We start from the raw sequence: 22047 nt of genomic DNA, 5'->3' as shown, positions 1-22047 counted from the left end.
TCAAACTGGCTTCATTTTGGAATTACATGGGAGCTTAAAAATAACCTGTAGGAAGTCCAACCTCACACTTGCCAAAGTAGCACCTCAGAGGGTAAGGCCCAGGAAACTCTTATTAAGTGCTGGTTAATACACTGACAAGAAAAGGAACGATTCTAAGGAGCAGCACAGACTCCTGATCATCTGGAATGTTTCCCTGTCACACCTTCCAAATCTCACTACAGGTGTTCACAATACCTCCAGGGTTCCCAGAATCCTGTTACTGCGAATCTGGACTGAGAAAAGTGAGTGAGAGGAAATAGCCCAAATTTTCCCCAATGCTTTTGCACAAATGCTCCATTCCTACCCATCTTAAGACCCACTTCTGGCTGGGTGTGGTGGCTCATGCCTGTAATCCCAGCACTTTGGGAGACCAAGGCGGGTGGATCACAAGGTCAGGAGATAGAGATCATCCTGGCAAACATGGTGAAACCCTGCCTCTACTAAAAATACAAAAAATTAGCCGGGCGTGGTGGCAGGCGCCTGTAGTCCCAGCTACTCGGGAGGCTGAGGCAGGAGAATGGCATGACCCCAGGAGGTGGAGCTTGCAGTGAGCTGAGATTGCACCACTGCACTTCAGCCTGGGCGACAGAGCAAGACTCTGTCTCAAAAAAAGAGAAGTATAGGCCCTAGAAAAACATACCATAATAGGAAGAAAGGAAAAACTAAGTCTGAGATTGAGAGGACACAGGAGAAGCATGAAAGCAAGTCCATCATGTGGAAGAAGAGTTAGATTTATTCTGTACTGTTCTGGAAAGCAGAACTCTGATCCCAAAAAATGGAAGGTTTAGGAAGATAGATGCCAATCAAACTTAACAAACCAAAACTCAACAGAATCCAAAAACAGGCTGCCAAGTAGTAATGAGTTCTGTTTGTTATTATGGAAAACAAGCAAATAATTAGAATAAGGGGTAGAGGGTCACCTTTCAAATGATAAAAAGATTTCTGCTCTATGTGGAAAGTTGGCCTAAATTGGTGGTTTTCAAATCAGTTTTATTTTGGAATTACATGAGAACAAAAAAAAAAAAAAAATGTTACTAGTAGGTCCAACCCCAGATTTGTAGGCACCGACTTCAGCAATCAATCATAATCATCAAGAATGAGACAAACCAATGTCATGTGCCTTGATGATGCAAGGCACTAAAAAGGACATAATACCACTTCCGTGGTGCTCCTGCCAAAAATGTACACCCAGAATCTAATAATGAGGAAATATCAAACAAAGCTAAACTGAAAGACAGTATACAAAACAACTGCCCTGTGCTCTTAAAAACCATCCAAGTCATGAAAGGCTAAGAAAGGCCAAGGAACTGTTCCATACTATTAATATGTATGCTCCTGGGCTGGATTCTCGATCATAAAAAAAATTGCTCTAAAGGGCATCTTTGAGACAACTGGTAAAATTTGAACATAGATTCTATATTAGATAATGGTATTGTATCAAGATTGAATTTTTCAAATGTGATAAATGTATTGTGGCTTTATAAGTGAATGTCCTTGTTCTTAGGAGATTTAAGTCAAACAACTAATACCAAAACGGAAGTGTTTAGGATTAAAGGATCATAATGTCCATGACTTAATATCAAATATTTCATCAGTGACAACAATTAATGCACACACACACACACACACACACACACACACACAGAAAAAGAGGAAAGGTAGCAAAATGTTAACACTGGAGTATCAAGAAGAGTGTACTATAGTTCATGGCATTATTCTTACAACTTCAAGTTAGAATTTTTTTTTCTTTTTAAATGAAAAGTTTTTTAGAAGCTTGCCAGGTGATTCTAATGCAACCAGAAAGGTTGATTACATTTGGAGGCAATTGGTCTAGATAAAATTCCAAGTCCTTTTCCGTTCTAAGACTGTGAAATAATTTTAAATGTACAAAAAAAATAGATGTGCCCTAATATTAATTTGATTGTTGCTCATTTTACGATACTCAGACTAAGGAAGAATTGTTAAGAGGGGGAAAATAGCAATTTTCATTTGGCTGGTTTAAACCGACTTGTTGAAAAAGGCGCCAAATGTCAAAGAAGAACATGAAAGCTCCTAAAAACTACTTCTGCTCCCAAAACAAGCCATCTGAGACTTCTTAATTTGTACAGATGCCTGACAGAACTTAGCACTCAAAAGTACTTTAAGAAAACAATTCCTAGACATAAGACAGATCTATAAAAATCCACTGAATCAGGATAAAACCTAAGGAGATCAGTTTTTGTTTTTTTTGTTTCTTTTAGACGGAGTCTTCTCTGTCATCCAGGCTGGAGTGCACTGGCGTAACCTTGGCTCACTGCAACTTCTGCTTCCCAGGTTCAAGTCATTCTCCCGCCTCAGTCTCCTGAGTGCCTGGGATTACAGGCATGTGCCACCACGCCTGGCTAATTTTTATAATTTTAGTAGTCATGGGGTTTCACCATGTTGGCTAGGCTGGTCTCGAACTCCTGACCTCAAGTAATCCACCGGCCTCAGCCTCCCAAAGTGCTGGGGTTACAGGGGTGAGTCACCATGCCCAGTCAAGGGAGGTGAGATTTGAATTAGCTCAAGAAGGGTTTGCATACTCAGCACAACCCAAACAGCTTACCTCTCTGTCTCTCTCTCTCTTCTTCTTCTTCTTCTATTATTATTATTTTTGAGACAGGGTCTCACTCTGTTGCCCAGGAGACAGTGATCACTGCTCACTGCAGTAGACAGGGTCTCACTCTGTTGCCCAGGAGACAGTGATCACTGCTCACTGCAGCCTCGACCTCCTGGGCTCAAATGATCCTCCCACCTCAGCCTCCCAAGAATTTGGGATACAGGCATGTACCACTATGGCTGGCTAATTTTTTATTTTTTTCTAGAGATGGGATCTCATTATGTTGTCCAGGTTGGTCCCAAATTCCTGGGCTCAAGCAATCTTCAGCCTCGGCCTCCCAAATTCTGGGATTACAAGTGTGAGCCACTACACTGGCCACCTTTACATTTTTTTTTTTTTTTTTGAGTCTCACTCTGTTGCCCAGGCTGGAGTGTAGTGGCACGATCTCGGCTCACTGCAACCTCTGCTTCCTGGGTTCAAGCGATTCTCCTGCCTCGGTCTCCCAAGTAGCTGGGACTATAGGCACACGCCACCACATGCAGTTAATTTTTGTATTTTTAGTGGAGATGGGGTTCCGCCATGTTGGCCAGGCTGGTCTTGAACCCCTCACCTCAGGTGATCCGCCAGCCTCAGCCTCCCAAAGTGCTGGGATGACAGCTGTAATCTCAGCATCCGGCCTCAGCTTTACTCTTAATGTGGTTTGCAACAATTAGCCTTTCAGGGTAGAGGCTAAGGGAATTATTTCCAAAGAAAGAAGTATGTTCTTACTACATTTAAACTAATTTTATTTTATATGTGCAAAATTAAAGGATAGGAAAATGTACTTTCAAGAATCAAAGTCTTACCCTTTATCAAAGCTTTATAAGCTCACTACACTAACCACTGTTGGGAAAACAATCACTTCAAGTTTCCTCCCCATAAAAGAAAACTCTGAATAGACTAACTGAATAATGTTTCATTAAGTGTCATCCACTAGTAACAAAAACAGATTCCAAAAATGCCTTTGCAGAAATACATTATATACACTTTAAAAAATTAGCATCTCAAATATTACTAGTTATCAGATATTTTTACTTTATATATGTTATCTTAAACTCCAAAACAATCCAGCAAGGTAGATGGCAGTGCCGCATTTTACAAAAGAGGAAACTGAGGTTCAGAGAAATTAAGTAACTTGCTCAAGTCAACAAAACTAATAAGTCGCATCCCAGAACTTAAATTCTGGTCTGACATGAAAGCCTATGACTTACGAGTTTTCCACTCTACTACTCTACTTCCAAAACAAAAAACAAAAAAACTAAGATAAGAGTATCTTCCTATTCTGAAGACTAGAAAACAATACAGAGAGCAGGCCAATCACTGCACTTCAGTCTGGGCAACAGAGGGAGACCCTTTCTAAAATGAAAGAAAGAAAGAAAGGAAAGGAAAAGGAAAGGGAAAGGGGAAGGGGAAGGGGAAGGGGAAGGGGAAGGGGAAGGGGAAGGGGAAGGGGAAGGGGAAGGGGAAGGGGAAGGGGAAGGGGAAGGGGAAGGGGAAGGGGAAGGGGAAGGGGAAGGGGAAGGGGAAGGGGAAGGGGAAGGGGAAGGGGAAGGGGAAGGGGAAGGGAAGGGGAAGGAGGTAAGAAAGAGTAAGCCAAAACAAAGCTGATGTGCTCCACTACCTAAGGTCAAATTGCTTCTCTACCATTAAGACCCAACAGCTGAACAAAATCTCCTACAGGGCCTTCCCAGGTCCAGCCCATAGGGGGCTTCCTTTGCGAAATCACTATTTCTCAAAAGCATGAAATATCTGCCTTGTGTTTGGAAACATACAGAAGTACCTTATGTTTCGCTTCCCCAAGGCAGCTGTTTCCAGAGCAAGGAAAAGGTAGCTAATGTGGATAATGCCGTGTCTCGAGCACACTCCAGACTATTGCCAAAAAGCAAACTTCATCTGAATAAAATCTTTGACCAAAACCAGCAGGTGAGAGCACCAAGGAAAGAGGCTAACACCATCACCCAGTGAACAAGCTCTGCTGCTCAGATGTGGTAAAGGCTGAGGGGCAGACAGGCCTGGCCTGTTCATCACCAGGCCCATCAAACTACGCTTTGTCCCAGCCTCATGGGGAGGGAGACTAAGGCAGGTGCCCACCTTGGTCCTGCAACATCGTTTCCTATTTCAGAACCCTTCCTGGGTCAAGAGTGATCAAGCAGAGAGAAGCTAATGGCTGGAGATACTGGGTGTGGTTTTAAAGCATCAGGCAGAGATGCACAAACTCCATGAAATCAGAGAGAGGCATGCAACCGCTTTTAAAGGAATAAAATGGATCACGCTTGTCCTTTCCTCCACATCTCCACCATTAGCTATTGAAACCTGAAAATCAGATACCATTTCAAAAGACAAATAGAAAGTAGGCTAAAAATAATTTTTTAATTCCAGGAAGTACAACTGAATCATTTTTTCTATGCTTATTTAAAAAGTAATATAATTTGACATCTCTTAACTACATTTAAAAAAATTTAAGAATCAAAATTGTAAATTAAGTATGTAATATGGTCCCTTATATTTCCCCATTCCTGCCATTTCAAATATTCCAGAAAAAACCACCCACCGTTTCCCAAATTAGTATGGGTTTTAAAAATAAAGTCAAAACCCAATGCAGCTGCATTTTCCCATTCCCAGACAAGCCAAAAGCAGTTGGGCTGAAGCAGACAACAGTCAGCGTGATGAGGAGGAGCCTGAGTGGACAAGAGTAGAAGCGGAGAGGACCAAAGAGGAGGTACAGCTTGGAGAAATGATGCAGAGAATTCCTGGCAGCAAAGTACACACCTTGGCATTGATATAAGGGTCAAAGGGGCCGTACTTTTTGAGTTCTTTGATCTCAAGAGCATTCTACAAAAAGGAGAGGAAAAGAAAAAGTGATGACAAAATGGATGAAATATATCAAAGCAATACACAGCCCTGAGGGAACCCAACCCTAGAACTTGAATCTGCCCTCTGGATGCCTCAAAGGGAAGTTAATAAGAAAGACAACCTCCAGAGCACCTTACTCTTACCCCGCTTTAATCTAAGCATCCTACTGGAACCACATTAATGGTTTTAAAATGAAACCATATAGTACTTGTAACCACTAGCTAGATCCATTAAAGTCTTCAAGCCACTGCAGACATCTTGCCCAGCTCCTGCCCACCCACCTGCCTACCAGATACTCAAAGTACTGGGCTGGGGTCCCACCTATCAACTGATACTCCAGGCAGGAGGCAGCTGTGAGCAGGTTAAGCTAGCACACTCAAGTAGCTCAAAAATCCAAGCAGCTGTGTTTCAAGGCAAAAGTGAGCAAAGAGGATTAGAAATGGTTGCTGAACATTTCTTAAATGAGAAGGACTTTAATGGGTGACCAGTCTTTCCAACGTTGAAGAATATTAGTTACAAGCAAACTTCATTATGCATTTCCTCCAGAGAAGAGACATGACCACTTTAGCTAGGAGGAGTAAAATTGCACTTCGATTCTAAAGAGGTAATTCTAAATAGATACTTTTCATTCCCAAATGTTATAAACAAACATCCTCATTGATGATTTCAAATGTCTGTTGCTCACCTACCCAAAAAATACAGCCCAAAAGGGGAAAGGAAGGCTGATTAACAGTTATATACACACCATCTCCAAATCAAAGAGATTTGGGAGCACTACATTAATTTTCTCATGTCTCAGAATGAAGCTGCCCTTCTCAGAATCAAAGTCATGCTCTTAACAGCTAACTAAGAACTGCATGAGTCTCCTGACAGATGGACTCGCCAGGATAATTTCCCATTTTTTGAGGGAAAACCTTGATCTAATCCTACAGGTAATTTAACAATCCCCTCTCGGCAACGTCATTAGAAAAACAGTCCCTAAGCTTACTGAGAAACATCAACATCTCCCTCCTTCAAGGAACTGAGAAGAGTATCTACTTCAGTTCAGAGCAGAGAGAGGAAAGGGGAGAACGGCTTATCATGTAAGGAATGCCCGTCTCCTCTCAAACTGGCACACAACCTCCAACTCAAATAACAGCAAGTTGTGTTTGTAAGAGGCTTGTTTAAAACTTGCATAATCCAAGTGCAATTTTTTCCAAAGATATAAATGTAAAGAAGAGGAAGTATATTCTCAGAGTCACTAAATCCATGGCCATTATAAGGTTATTTTTGCTCAAATCCTGCCTTTTTCATTTTCTAAGAATCATCTCTGCTTTTTCAAAGCATGCTCATTTGGAGGACATCATGGAGATGATCTTCATTCCACTGAGTCACCTCTGCCCTCCACTCACACGTTTTTGATTTGTGAGTTCACTTTTTGGCACTAGCATGAGTACTTCTACTGCTGCAAGTTCTGATGTAGGTAAAACAACAGCATGGTTTACACAGTACTGACAAACACTGGGAAAGTTACACTGCCATGTCAAAGGCATAAACACAATTTATTTTTGAGACAGGGTCTCACTCTGTCACCCAGGCTGCAGTGCAGTGACATAATCATGGCTCACTGCACCCTCAAACTCCTGGGCTTAAGTGATTCCCTGCCCCCGTCTCAGCCTCCTGAGTAGCTGGGACTACAGGTGTGTGCCACCACATCTAGCCTTTTTTTTTTCTTTTTTTTTAAATTTTTTATTGAGATGGGATCGGGGAGATGGGGGCGCTTCACTGTGTTGCTCAGGCTGGTCTCAAACTCCTGGCCTCCTGGCCTCAAGCAATTCTCCTGCCTCAGCCTTCCAAAGTGCTGGGATTACAGGCATGAGGCATCACAACTGGCCTACAGTTAATTAAGCTCACCAGCTTGAAACTGACTCCATGCAATTTTGTAGCATTTGCATTATTTCCAATTTTGCACATAAAGTGAATACGGTTGGCCCTTCATATCCACAGGTTTCCATCCATGGTTGGTAAATCTGCACATGTGGAACCCACAGACAGAGAGAGCTAATGTTACTTTGCCATTTTACATAAAAGACTTGAGCATCCTTGGATTTTGGTATCTATGGGGAGGTCCTGGAAACGAAGGGCTGACTGTGTATACATTTTTTATTCTAGTACTACTGCAAATATGCATGAGTCAAATGCATATAAAATACATCCTCATAGTATAACATCTACTAAGAAGAGTACAACTGGGAAGAGGGGAGTCATATTTAGGGTATGGAAGAGGTGGTTCCATGCTAAGGAACTGATTATCAAAAAAACAAATGAAGAGCTGGTTCTCTGAGATTTGAATTATGGGGCTAAGATGGTGACGGGGTTGCCACATCTGGCTATAGGTGAATGGAGGGAGGAAAGTCTCCCTTCCTTCCGACCTGTTCATTGACTCTGGTGTGTGAAGGCCCTTGATGGATGAGCAACCGCACTATCTGGGCATCTCCTTTCCAAGCTGCCAAATGCAGAGGGTAGCAGCCTTTCGAGTCAGCCACGTTGGTCAGCGCATCGTTCCTCAGAAGAACCTCGACCACATCCCTAGAAGGTAAAAATCAATCATGAGTTGGTAGAACTCGGGAGTCTTTCCAGCTAACGGCTCTTTACACGTGTATGGCACAAAGCCTTTTCACAGATTTATCTCATTTGGCTCCTGTGTCTCTACCTGAGCTCACCGCCCAGGCTTTTCCTTTTATTCCATGAGCTACTTGTACAGCTGATGATACGCAGCTGAACCACCTTGAGCCATGCTATACTGACTCATCACCTCTCTGTTTAGGCTTTCTTGGTAATCTATTTTCTACTACTTTGAAAATATCTGGGCCGGGTACGGTGGCTCAAGCCTGTAATCCCAGTACTTTGGAAGGCTGAGGCGGGCAGATTCGAGACCAGCCTGGCCAAGATGATGAAACCCCATCTCTACTAAAATACAAAAATTAGCCGGGCACAGTGGTAGGCGCCTGTAGTCCCATCTACTTGGGAAGCTTTGGCGGGAGAATCACTTGAACCTGGGAGGCGGAGGTTGCAGTGAGCCGAGATAGTGCCATTGCACTCTAGCCTGGGTGACAGAGCCAGACTCTATCTCAAAAAAAAAAAAAAAAAAAAAAGAAAATGTTTGGACTCTTTGTCCAAACCTGTTTCCTTGTTTATGATGTTTAAACATCATTCAGGTGTTGAATTTACATAAAAGTAATCATACAAGACAAATATAATTATTCACCACATTATTCAGAGCATTTAGTGATGTAGGTGCTGAAAGCAGAGAGGTCAAGCAGAATAAAAGTTATTGCAGTCTGGGCAGAGTGGCTCACGCCTGTAATCCCAGCACTTTGGGAAGCCGAGGTGGGTGGATCACCTGAGGTCAGGAATTCAAAACCAGCCTGGCGAACATGGCAAAACCCAGTTTCCACCAAAAATACAAAAATTAGCCAGGTGTGGTGGTGGATGCCTGTAATCCCAGCTACTCGGGAGGCTGCGGCAGGGAGAATTGCTTGAATCCGGGAGGCAGAGGTTGCAGTGAGCTGAGATTGCGCCATTGAATTCCAGCCTGGGCGACAGAGCGAGACTCTCTCTCAAAATCAATCAATCAATCAATCAATCAATCAATCAATCAATCAATAAAAAGTTACTGCAAAAGCAAGCCAGACACATATGTTATCATTTGATATCCCCAGAAAGAGGAACTTTTTTCCTGGTGACAGCACTAATTAAACAGATACCAGTATATAATTATCCGTATGAATGTGAGGTCAAAGAAAATCCCCACTTTAAATAGAAACAGCATCTGGAAATGAACTTGGCTAACAAACTATAGTCATTTAAGTTCAAGATTCACTTTAATTCAGATTACCCCACTATATATGGGAACAGTGTTCTCTATAGATTTCTTTTTAGCTATATCTAAGATGGCTTAACTTAACGATTATATTCAGTATACTTTAGAAATGTTTAATGTTGAAGGAAACAACCATTGCCTCTTTCTGGTATGTTGGAGTCAATTAGGGTGGGTCAAATATTGGACAAGTGACACAAAATACTCTAAGGGGGTGAGGGCTCTGGAGCTCTTTGCTCAGCAAAATCTAAAATGATTCCAATAATCCCTCCTCATAAAAACTACACTGGTGGCCGGGCGCGGTGGCTCAAGCCTGTAATCCCAGCACTTTGGGAGGCCGAGGCGGGCGGATCACGAGGTCAGGAGATCGAGACCATCCTGGCTAACACGGTGAAACCCCGTCTCTACTAAAAAAATACAAAAAAAAAAAACTAGCCGGGCGAGGTGGCGGGCGCCTGTAGTCCCAGCTACTCGGGAGGCTGAGGCAGGAGAATGGCGTAAACCCGGGAGGCGGAGTTTGCAGTGAGCTGAGATCTGGCCACTGCACTCCAGCCTGGGTGACAGAGCGAGACTCCTTCTCAAAAAAAAAAAAAAAAAAAACTACACTGGTGGCCGGGCGCCATGACTCATGCCTGTAATCCCAGCACTTTGGGAGGCCGAGGCGGGCAGATCACCTGAGATCAGGAGTTTGAGACCAGCCTGACCAACATGGTGAAACCCCGTCTCTACCAAAAATACAAAAATTAGCCCGGTGTGGTGGCAGGTGCCTGCAATCCCAGCTACTTAGAAGTCTGGGGCAGGAGAATTGCTTGAACCCACAAGGTGGAGGTTGCAGTGAGCTGAGATTGTGCCACTGCACTCCAGCCTGGGCAATAAGAATGAAACTCCATCTCAAAAAACAAAAACAAAAACAAAAAAACTACACTGCTGCTACTTATTGCCTATAGTACTTGTTTTCCTTTAACACCTTCTATTTTGTTACACTCTGGTTTACATTCTTTGACATCCTGGCAAAACCACTCACTGTGCTCCCTGACAATGCCTGCCCCTTTGCTGAGCAATCTGAAAGGCAGTGCCCAATCACTTAAGCCCATGCCTTCTCTCTCAAATTCTCCCCAAAGCATGTCTTTTCCACGGAACGTTTCACACAAATCCCACCCAGTTCCTAATAACTTCTCTATACTCAGGAGAATTACATAGGCCATTTAATGTATTTTTTTCCCTTAAAAAGGGTTCTTATGTACAGGGCTAATTTTATGAGGAAAGAATGGCAGGCAAGAAGAGAGAGTAAATAAATAACTATTGAAACCAAAGACAGCTTTCTCATGACCACTCAATCTATTTTCAGTTTATCGAGCAGTTAGTTACCTAATAGATTCCCGCCCCTTTATGTTCTGGCTGCCCCAAATTTGATCATCATACCTAGAACATTACGTAGCACTGGAACATTCCAGAGGGGAAAAGAACAAGCAGAAGAAAAGGTAAAACTTAACTCTTGGCTAAAGATTTTTTGGTGGGTGGGGTGGGGAAGGATGTTTAAATAACACATGAAAGAAAGACACAGAAATCCTGAATGAACTGAACTTAGGTTTGTTTTTCTCTGTTTTTCAGTGCTACCGCTTAGCAAACCTTTGTTTTGTTTTCATTTTTTAGAGATAGGGTTGTTCTGTCACCCAGGCTGGAATGCAATGGCACAATCATAGCTCTCTGCAGTCTCAAACTCCGGGGCTTAAGTAATCCTCCTGTCTTAGCCTCCTGAGTAGCTAGGACTTCAGGCATGCTACCACGCCTGGTTAATTAAAAAAAAAAATTTTGTGTGTGGAGATGGAGGCTTGCTTTGTTGCCCAGGCTGCTCTCAAACTCAGTTTCATGTGATCCTCCCACCTCGGCCTCCCAAAGTGCTGGGATTACAGGCATGAGCCACTAAGCCCAGCCAGCAAACTTTTCTAGAAAATGAAAAGGCAACGTGAAGGCCTGGGTTCTGTAGGGTGAGGGCAGGGATGCAGTACATTGATACTTACTTATGGCCATTCAAAGCAGCATGGTGCAGGGGTGTGTAGCCAGTGCTGTCAACACAGTTCACATTTGGCCCTCTCCACATGCTATCAGGGAAAAAAAAAAGAGAGAGAGAGAGACATAGATTTCACAGACTGGAGTCACAAACCAAAGTTAGAGATAGCTAGCTAATTAGTAAAGATTTCTGTGTGGTGTTCAACCAGACCAGTTACTTCCAAATGACTCCTGATAATGTACAGCAGCTATACACTGCAGAGATGCATAGCACTGAGGGTACACTTCAATGGTTTGCTAAACAGAGTTAAGTGTCAAGACAACGGTGTCATCGCTTAAGAGTTTTTTCTTCTAGTACTCCCATGACTGCAAAAACAGCTCACTGAAAGGTCATCAAAGACAGAACAGGTATTGAGCACCCACTCCTGTGCTGGTGACTGAAGGTTTGAGAGAGACCTCAACACGGATCAGATAATCAAGATGAGTCGCTGAGCAAGGACCAAGATCAAAAAAGCACCAGGAGATGTGTCTTAAGATGAAAGAGACGATTTTGTCTTTCTTCTGTAAATATGTCTTATTAGTAATTAAAAAAAAAAATAACAGAATCTATAATCACAGTGTCTTATCTGACTTAAAAACACCATAGGAGGGAAGTTGAAATGTTACCTTACTTAATCCTCAAAGCCTTAGTTCTTATTTCTGTTTCTGCATTGGCCTTACTGCATTGACCAGAGTTTCTAAAATAATATCAAATAATCCTAAAAGCCTTAGTTCTTATTTCTGTTTCTGCAAACCTTACTGCATTGGCTAGAACTTCTAAAAGAATATCAAGTAGCAGAGGGCAAACTTGTTTTGTTCCTGCTTCTAGTAAAAATGCCTCCAATGGTTTGAGGTAGATACTCTGTAACTTGTAAAAGAAGTATCCTATTTTTTTTCCAAAAAGTGTTATTAGAGATAGTTGGTTAAATGTATTTTCTGCATATATGGAGATAAGTTTTTCACATTTAACAACCTAATATATTATTATCAATAGGTTTCTTAATATTAAGCCATTCTTGGAGTAAACTTAATTGGCCATTTCCATTATAATTCTACTTGAGAGCATCTATTTAAGAGTAGATTACTTAGAATCTATATTCATAATTGAGGCTGGTTTAAAGTTCTTGCTTTTTGTGCTATTGTCACTGGATGGTATCAGTGTTAGGTTTAGGTCACAGGTCAGCTGGGCAGCTGTCTACTCATTTCCATATTGAAGAATCAATGACAGGCCAGGTGTGGTGGCTCATGCCTATAATCCCAGCACTTTGGGAAGCTGAGGTTGGTGGATCAGTTGAGGCCAGGAATTTGACACCAGGCTGCCCAACGTGGTGAAACCCTGTCTCTACTAAAAACACAAAAATTAGCTGGGCATGGTGGCGTGCTCCTGTAATTCCAGCTACTCAGGAGGCTGAGGCAGGAGAATTGCTTGAATCTGGGTGTTGGAGGTTGCAGTGAGCCAAGATCACACCACTGCACTCCAGCCTGAGAGACAGACAGAAACTGTGTCTCAAAAAAAAAAAAAAAAAAAAAAAAAAGACAATGACAGAGCACTAAAATTACAAGGAATTACCAGTAAAACCATCTGAGCCCAGAGCCTGTATGCTCAGTGTTGGAAGCAATATTATTTATAAAATTTTGGCTGGGTACAGTGGCTCACACCTGTAATCCCAGCACTTTGGGAGGCCAAGGCGGGTGGGTCACCTGAAGTCAGGAGTTTGAGACCAGCCTGACCAACATAGTGAAACCCGTCTCTACTAAAAATACAAAAATTAGCCGGGCATGGTAGTGTGCACCTGTAGTCCTAGCTACTCAGGAGGCTGAAGCAGGAGAATTGCTTGAACCCAAAATGCGGAGGTTACAGTGAGCCACGATCGTGTCGCTGCACTCCAGCCTAGGCAACAAAGTGAGACTCGATCTCAAAATAAATAAATAATAAAGTAAAATTTTAGCAATAGGCATCAATAGACAAATTATGGTGACTACAGTACAGAGTAGAATATCATATGCCAGTTATATTGCTATGTAATAAGAAAAAAAGATCATAATGTTAAGGAGAAAAAAGAAACAAAATTGTAAATATTATAGTCATAGCTCAGAAAGGATGAAATTTATCAGGATAGTAGATTAAGTGCACAAGTTTACCTCCTGCCTAAAGTTCTCTGAAGTGACAGAAAAGATATCCCACCCTACACAGATAGCTATAGACAGATTCACACCAAGAAAATTGTAAAAAGATACCATCAAGTAACCGGCAATGTTGAGGAATTGCTAAAAGGCAGGAAGTAGACAAGGTCAGATCTACAGAGACACAATCTAGAAGAATGCAAATTAAAGCATTCATTGACAAAAATGAACATCATGACATCATCAAGTGTTTCTAAAGATTAGGAAAACAAGCAATCTTAAACACCACTGGTATAAGTTTAAACTGGTAAATTCCTTTGGGAAGATAATTTGGCACCATTGATCAAAACCAAAAATAGGATCCACTTTGAGGCAGCAATTCCACTTACAGGCAACTACCCAACAGAGATACTTACACATGTGCACAAAGACACATGCTGGTACAGGATTGCTTCATTGTAAGAGTTAAAAACTAAAAACTTAATGTCTATCCATAGGCAAGCAGTAAAATATTAGGTATACTCATAAAATAAAATACTACAAAAAAATTAAAAAATAAAAAAAATAAAAAATAAAATACTACATAACCATCAACAACAACAGTAATAACAAAGGAAAGAAAACAAATTGAACCTTTAAGTCCTGACATGGAAAGATTTCCCAAGACATACTGTGTCACAAGAAAGCAACAGAAGAAGTCATTGTATAATACACACCGCTGTAAATGGATGGTGACCGGAAGAGCACTCACCAAATGCTGACTGTGCTCACCTCTGGGGAAGGAAATCTGTGTGTTAGGGAGCACTGCAGATGATGGAGACAGACTTTCCTATTGCGCTCTGTATTCTACCACAGTTTAAAACACTTACAGTGAGAATCTATTTACATAGTGCTTTTATAATAATAATATTATAAAAGAAACGGGGGAATCGTCTGTGCACAAGGAAAAGAAGAAAAAAAAGTCAAAATGTTAATAAAACACAGCTGTATATGGGTGACAAGCTACTTTAATGAGCATGTAGATATTAGGTTTACAATCTTAAGATACATTTTAAGTAGGAAAAGTGGGCTTCTGTACAGCAAAGGAAACCGCCAGCAGAGTAAAAAGACCACCTATGGAATGGGAGGAAATATTTGCAAACCATACATCTGCTAAGAGGGTTAATATCCAAAACATATAAAGAACTGAAAACAACTCAATAGCAAGAAAGCAAATAACCTCACTGAAACATTGGGCAAAAGATCTGAAAAGACATTTCTCAAAAGAAGACATACAAATGGCCAATAGGTATATGAAAAAATGCTCAAATCACTAGTCATTACAGATATGCAAATTAAAACCAAAATGATAGATCACCTCATGCCTATTAGAATGGCTATTACCGAAAAGACAAAAGCTAAGTGTTAGCAAGGATGTAGAGAGAAGAGCACCCTTGCACACTGTTGGTAAAAACAAAAATTAGTACAGCCATTTAAAGAAAACAGTACGAAGTTCCTCAGAAAATTAAAACTAAAACTACCATATGAACCAGCAATTGTACTACTGGGTATATCCAAAGGGAGTAAAATCAGTACATGGAAGAAATATCCGCACTTCCATGCTCATTGCAGCATTACTCACAGCAGCTGAGATATGGAACCAACCTACCTGTCCATCAATGGACAAAGGAATAAGAAGATGTGGTATATATAAACAATGGCATATTTTTCTTAGGAAAGGAAGGAATATCCTGTCATTTGCAATAACATTCATCAACCTAGAGGACATTATGGTAATAAAATAAGCCAGGCACAAAAAGACAAATACTGTATAATTTCACTTACATATGGAATCTAAAAATGTTCAACTCACAGAAGCAGAGAGTAGAACGGTGTTTACTAGGAGCTGGAGGGGGTGATGTTGGGGAGATGTTGGTCAAAGGAACAAAATTTCAGTCAGGAGGGATACATTCAAGAGATCTAATGCACAATAAGGCAATTATGCTTAGTAACAATGTATTATAATCTTAAAAATTGCAGCCCGGTGTGGTGGCTCATGCCTGTAATTCCAGCACTTTGGGAGGCCAAGGCGGGCGGATCACCTGCGGTCAGGAGTTCGAGACCAGCCTGGCCAACATGGCGAAACCCCGTCTCTACTAAAAATGCAAAAATTAGGTGGGTGTGGTAGCGCATGCCTGTAATCCCAGCTACTCGGGAGGCTGAGGCAGGAGAATTGGTTGAACCCAGGAGGCAGAGGTTGCAGTGAGCCGAGATCATGCCATTGTGCTCCAACCTGGGTGACAGAGCGAGACCCCATCTCAAAAAAAAAAAAAAAGCACTAAGAGAGTTGGTGTTTTTTGTTTGTTTGTTTTGTTTTGTTTTGTTTTGTTTTTGAGACAGAGTCTCGCTCTGTCGCCCAGGCTGGAGCGCAATGGTGGAATCTCGGCTCACTGCAACCTCCGCCTCCCGGGTTCAAGTGAGTCTCCTGCCTCAGCCTCCCGAGTAGCTGGGACTATAGGCGTATGCCACCATGCCTGGCTAATTTTTTTTGTATTTTTAGTAGAGATGGGGTTTCACCATGTTAGCCAGGATGGTCTTGATCTCCCGACCTAGTGATTCGCCTGCCCTGGCCTCCCAAAGTGCTGGGATTATAGGCGTGAGCCACTGCGCCTGGCCGAGAGTTGGTTTTTAAGTGTTCTCACCATAAAAATGATATGTGAGGTAATACATAGGTTAATTAGCTCAATTTAGCCACTCTATAATGTATAGCTATTTTAAAACATCATAATGTATACAACAAATATATAAAGTTTTTGTCAATTAAAAATAAATTTTTACAAAGCAAGTTACATATATTTTGATATCTAGGCTATTTGTTCATTGCCAACTAAGGATGGTAAAGACAAGGTGAGGAGCCTGAGGGATATCATGATACCCCATCCTCCACTAAGCCTGAACTTCTACAGCACTTTCTAAACAAGGAGCTAAATGCAATTAAATCTCTAACACATTTGTACAATGATCTCATTTTCCAAACCAAAAAGTATATGACTGTGCCTGACAATGGATCAGGGTGACGGCAAGTGACATGGATCTGGAAAATCTGTGAGGTGCAGTTGTCACACTTATTTTCAAATTGCCACACAAGAGGAAATATCATCATTACAGTACAGATGACACTAAGAAGCTAAAAACAAATTATTTGCCCCAAATCACATGCCAAATCAGTGGCAGATCAAAAACTCTCTTTGATGGAGCTCATGGCATTTGGCCAAACAAGGACTGTCTTATCTAACTGGAACGACAATGTGAAGCGAATATGTAGTGGGCATAATTCAGCAGCAAGATGACTAGAATAACTAAGAGGAGCTGAGAAAGAGGAAATACTAAGACCGGTTAAAGTGGCTGAGAGTGCAGGCCTATCGGCAACTAATTTAGTTCTATTAGAACTCAACTATCTCAGCCCTCTCAGTCCATGTCCCCAAGGAACCCCGAAACTAAGATTTAAACTGCCTTTGATTTTAACAAAAAGGCAGGATCAAGCAAGCCTCTCATCATTTTCTAGCTTTTGCCTCCATGACTGGTTTAAAGGTGATTAAGTTTGGACATCCTACATCAGCACTAAAACTTCCCTAAAACAATCAGAAAAGGAAAAAAGATAATGACTTCACTGCAAAAAGCTGCAACCTTTCCAACCAAAGAGGTCTTTTTTCCTTCTTTTTCTCTACCTTCTCCTTCAAAAGCCCATCTAGAAGTTTTGGGGACTGGGGAACATATTAAACAAAATCTAAACGAAAATGGAGAACTATAATCTCCTTGTTTGGAATTTCAGCTTCAGACAGGATGGTAGTAACATCCCCCTCCACCCAAGTTTCTTCCTTTTTGGCAGCTCAAGAAAAGAGTTATTTACAATCTAGGTCTTCCTCCCTATCACGGCTGTCCTATTAGGTTTTCTAAAACTGTAAGCACCAGAGGGCTACTCACCGACAAACAAAAGCAGCATATAATGCACTAGGAACCAGGGAAAACAACTTTAACCACAGCCTAGGAGATTCCTAAGCAAAGTTTAACCTGTAGAGATTGTGCAGAAATGCAATAGCTGCTCATGACTTGCAGGACAAACGCTCAGACTGATCTTAATGGGTCCTGGAGCAGTCACAGCAAGCATGCGTGATGAAGCTATGGAACCTAGGTTAGGAGCGTGGGCTCTGCGGTTAGCCGACCTGACTTCAAAACTCGCCTCTGCCACTTGTCACGTTTTTTGATCTTGGACAATTCACTTGATTCTCCACAGCACTGTCTCTGCATTTGTAAAGTCTACTGTGATGGGCTCCCCAGGACTTAAATCATTCATGGAAACTTCTACAAGCTTGAGCAAGTATAATAGTATTGAGAGGCCTAGCATGTCAAAAAAAGCTTACCTGCTTTCACATGATGCTGAAGCACAGCAAGCCTTGCCCTATGCGCCTCGGCGGCACCTACGTTTTGGGATGGCATCTAAAGCACTGTGGAGGGCATGGAAGAATATGACTGGTGAGGCCCTGTGGCTTTTGAATCCCCCCTCAAAGGCCTCTCTCCATTCCTTTAAAAACTGACTGTATGTGTAGACATGCTGGGCGCTGTGCTGGATTTGGAGGTTTTGATGAATAGAAACAGCCCACTCTATTTGGTGAAGGTGTCAAATGAGGTCCTGTTTGTGGAGCTACTCACACATGTATTCAACAGACATGTGAAGTGCGCCTTCTAGGAGCTGGAGATGCCGATGGAAAAAGACAAAGTCTCTGCCCTCATGAAGCTTGATTTCTAGGAGGAGGGAGAGAGTGAGTGAATAAGCAAACAAATAAATCCTATGACGCCTATGTGGTGATAAGGGCCAAAAGTGAGCAAAGGAAGCAGAGGCAGCAAAGGAAGGGGATAAAAAGGAAATGAGTGATATTTGAGATAAGGTCATCAGGAAAGACCTCTCTAAGAAGGTGACCTTTGAGAAGAGATCTGAAGAAAGTAAAGAGCCGTGAGGGTGTCTGAGGTAGACAAGCAGAGTAACATCAAACACAGGAGCCCTGGGAAGGAGCGTGCCTGACATGTGGCTGGAGAGGGGAGTAGCAGGGAGCTCTGCCCACAGAGATGCCAGAGGACATTACAAAGGACACCAAGGAGAGTTCAGTTCCACAGGCATCCGCTGAGCACTTATTAGTGCTCACTGCCCAGGGTAAAAAACCGAGGAGGACGTAAAGTTCACACTTGAAGGAAAGGGGAGCATTTTCAAACCAAGAGGAGGCGCAGGCTCTAAAGTCTAAACTGAGGTGATCAGAAACTAAGTCTCTTAACAGAGAATCAGGGTTCCTCCTACCTGATTTCAAAAATCCATCAACACTCAGAGCTAAATTTACTTACCACTCTTCAGACCCAGCAAAACTCAAGCGAAAACTTGAGGTAAAATTGCTTAAAGACTCTGTGAAATCAAATTAAGAATCGCAAAAACAAGATAAATGGGATATTTATTCTGTCGAGTACAGAAAGTGGCCCAACTCAAATGTCCCCTGATCCTCAACACCTTTCCTGATTACACTGGCTGATATTAATTTCACCCTTCTCAGATCTTCCAGATCATCCACTGCACCTTCCACCACATTTATCCTATCTGATCCTGAACCACAATGAATTCTTTATTCTGCTCATTCATACCATATATTATAAGTCCTTTAGGGAAATCCTTCATGTTTCCAAGAACAGAGCACTATGTAAGGAATTGGCCCAGGGCCACCAGGGTGCAACTTCTAACATTCAGTTTTCAGCAGCCTGCTCATTCCCTCTTGCCAGATCAGATTCTTGCCAACCCTGAACCAACACCACCCCAGTGTGACATGGTCTCTATGCTGTATAACAAACCTAGTACATTTATATCCATTAAGAATGGCAAAAATCTCTTGATGGGATATACAAGAACACTGCATCTGAGATGTCTATACGTAAAACAGAGACAGAAGAACCATAAGTTAGAACCAAAGTGCCCAGGCCACTTTCATGTGTGTGAGGTCAGATTTCTGGACCAAATGATACCCTAAGTGGCTCTTAGCTGGCAGTAAACATGATTCATGTGGTGGCCCAGCTACTATATTACTTTACACAGACAAGTAATGGTATCTCAATGGGCCAGAAGACTGTCCAATCCAGTTCAGTCCAATAAATGTTGATGCCACAGTGCTGGACAGTCCCTACCCTTGAGTTCAGTGAGGAAGTCAGACCAGTAAACAAATGACAATACTACATAGTGTGTGACATTCTGGGAAGGAAGTACACAAACTGGCTTAAGGGAAATGGGAACAGGGAGGTTTTACAGAAGAGGAGATATTTAAGTTGAGACTTAAAGTTTAGGAGGAAGCAGCCAGGCAGAAACGAAGAGGCAATATCCAAATTCACTGTCCCCTAAGTAGTCTCAGCAAAGTGGGACACCTGCAAGTAACTATGAGTGGCTGGAGCATACAACTGGAAGCATGGTGAATGCAAGGTTGAATAGGCCAGCAGAGTCAAATCAGAAAGGGTCCTGTATGCCGCTGAAGAGATTCAAGCAAGGAATGATCAGATGGGTGTTTTAGAAAAATCCTTCTGTTGACAGCTGGGAGGCAGGTACTCAGATGGTCCATTTGTTATTCACTATACTGTTGTGATGGCCTGACATATTTCAGAATTTTTTTCATCATTATGCTGAGAGGGTGTGTAAATGATACACTAGGAGAAGTGTGTGACTATCCAGGGAGCCCAGATGAAGTTAGTAATTCAGGCATGAAGTGAACACCTAAATGACAGCAGTGCAAAGAGGACAGAGAAAAAAGGATAAGATTCAATACAAAAGACAGGACCTTGTCAAATGCAGGTTGGGGTGCAGTGGCGGCTGTTTGAATCAGGCTACTCGGTGAGTAGTGAGAATTCTAGAGGAAAACCAGGGTTGCTTTGTTTTGTGATTGCGGTGATGTGAGGTAGGGGAGAAGAGAAGGGAGCGGGAGGGAGTTTTATTTTGAATTTGTTGAGGCTGAAATGAATTTTGACTCCCATATGTAGATGTCTGGTCAGTAGGTTGATATGAGGGACAGGAACCCAAAATCCTATGTTATATAAAACCCATCCTTGTTTGTACCATGGTTATACACCAAATAACTTAAAGTGACAATGTCTAAATGTTTACATGTATTTGCATGCATGTTACCCATACTTGGCTCTTACAGGCATACTATGAAGAAGGAAAACAGATACTGGTATTTCCATTTCACAGGTAAGAAAACTGAAGTTCAAATGACTTGCTGATTAGTTGGTTACATGAGAACAGAAATAAAATTCCACATCTGACTGTAGTGCATGTTCCCTCCAGTTTCTCCAGGCCCTTGACACTGAATGTTTACAGGAAACAACGTGCATCTCTGTGGGTCAAGGTCAACGACTCAAAGCATCAAGTCAGATAAAGGCCTTCTGGATCACAGACCCTGTAAAGAGGGAGCAATAAACTCGAGGGGAAAGAGAGGTCCTAGGCAACTCTCCAAAAATTCTTCATTAAATCATAAGGTCTAAACAGGAGTTTGTCTCATCAGCCTTTTTCTGTCAAAAACTTTCAATGTTTTCTTCTTTTGGTTATCCTTGCAAAGGGAGATTTATCTCTGAACCTCAGGAAGGGCTGGCAGTTTTCCAACACAAGGAAACACTCTCTCAAATCAGTCTAATTTAGAAAAGATTTCATCTTACTCAAATGAATTTGACACATCCTTCCTAAAATGCTTTCTACATACTTAACAGTTGAGGGTAAAAGGAGAGATACAAGGAGTCTATGAAACCATCCCTACTGTCAGAGAAGCTTGTAATCTTCAAGGGAAGACAAAACACACAGACATGAAACAGTCAGACACAAAAGCCCCACAACAGTGCCAAAAGAGTTCAGTTAACTGGGCAAAACTGAGCATGTACTTTTATTTCTGCTCCCTCCTGAATCCCATTAAAACCAGAGTTAAATAAAAAGGGTGAAAGGAACAGAAGATAACTGAACATAAAATGTTGATCCTTTTTGAAAGATAAAAAGTAGGTAAGTTAGTAGAGCTGAGAAAGTGAATCTCTGCAGCCCGTGAAGGGGACTCCAATTCACACAGATACCCTTGGGAAGGCTCAGGGATTAGAGGCACCAGGTGGCAGAGGAGGCCAGGGATGGGGAGGGGCTGAAAACCAGGACTTAATACAAATTCTGTATAAAGAGGTGTTATACCACCAGGTTTGCTGTCACATCCAGGACAGCCAGGGACTATCACTCCTCTACCTACACAGGAGAAGGCTGATTTATTCTGTAAGAACCAGCTCAGATCTAGATGCAGGAATATTAGGAACAGCAGAAGGCAGGGGAAGGAACTGTACTGAAATCAGAGGCCCTGAATGAAAGTCTCTATCTTGAAGGATGAGATCCCAGCCTCCCTAACCCACTTGGCTTCCAGAATGCTGGCAGCTCCACTCCCATCCCCACACAGGAAAGTTGAGGGATTCTTTCCTGGAG

The 22047-nt window shown here is 42.0% G+C and overlaps 1 protein-coding gene and 1 long non-coding RNA gene across 8 annotated transcripts in view; one reads left to right on the top strand and one right to left on the bottom strand.

Annotated features, from left to right (window-relative positions):
- ANKS1A (ankyrin repeat and sterile alpha motif domain containing 1A) overlaps window positions 1-22047 on the bottom strand; it is a 201027-nt gene that overhangs the window by 109802 nt on the left and 69178 nt on the right. For 4 of the 7 annotated variants that reach the window (XM_010389619.2, XM_010389618.2, XM_010389620.2 and 1 more), the window contains exons 2-4: window positions 11390-11470; window positions 7921-8077; window positions 5426-5488 (exon numbers count right to left, since the gene is read on the bottom strand). In XM_010389619.2, the coding sequence (XP_010387921.1) occupies window positions 5426-5488; window positions 7921-8077; window positions 11390-11470 (301 nt within the window). The remainder of the gene's footprint in view (window positions 1-5425; window positions 5489-7920; window positions 8078-11389; window positions 11471-22047) is intronic. The other 3 variants (XM_010389623.2, XM_010389622.2, XM_030928261.1) reach the window with 2 other exon arrangements.
- On the top strand, window positions 20022-21018 carry LOC115896829. The gene is made up of 3 exons (XR_004056716.1): window positions 20022-20147; window positions 20744-20790; window positions 20871-21018. It is a non-coding gene; the product is annotated as an uncharacterized LOC115896829 (long non-coding RNA).

Source organism: Rhinopithecus roxellana, chromosome 4 (genome assembly GCF_007565055.1).
Source record: "Rhinopithecus roxellana isolate Shanxi Qingling chromosome 4, ASM756505v1, whole genome shotgun sequence".
NCBI classification, from domain to species: domain Eukaryota; kingdom Metazoa; phylum Chordata; class Mammalia; order Primates; family Cercopithecidae; genus Rhinopithecus; species Rhinopithecus roxellana.
The sequence above is the reverse complement of the archived record's forward strand: the minus strand, read 5'-3'. Positions and strand labels throughout refer to the sequence as shown.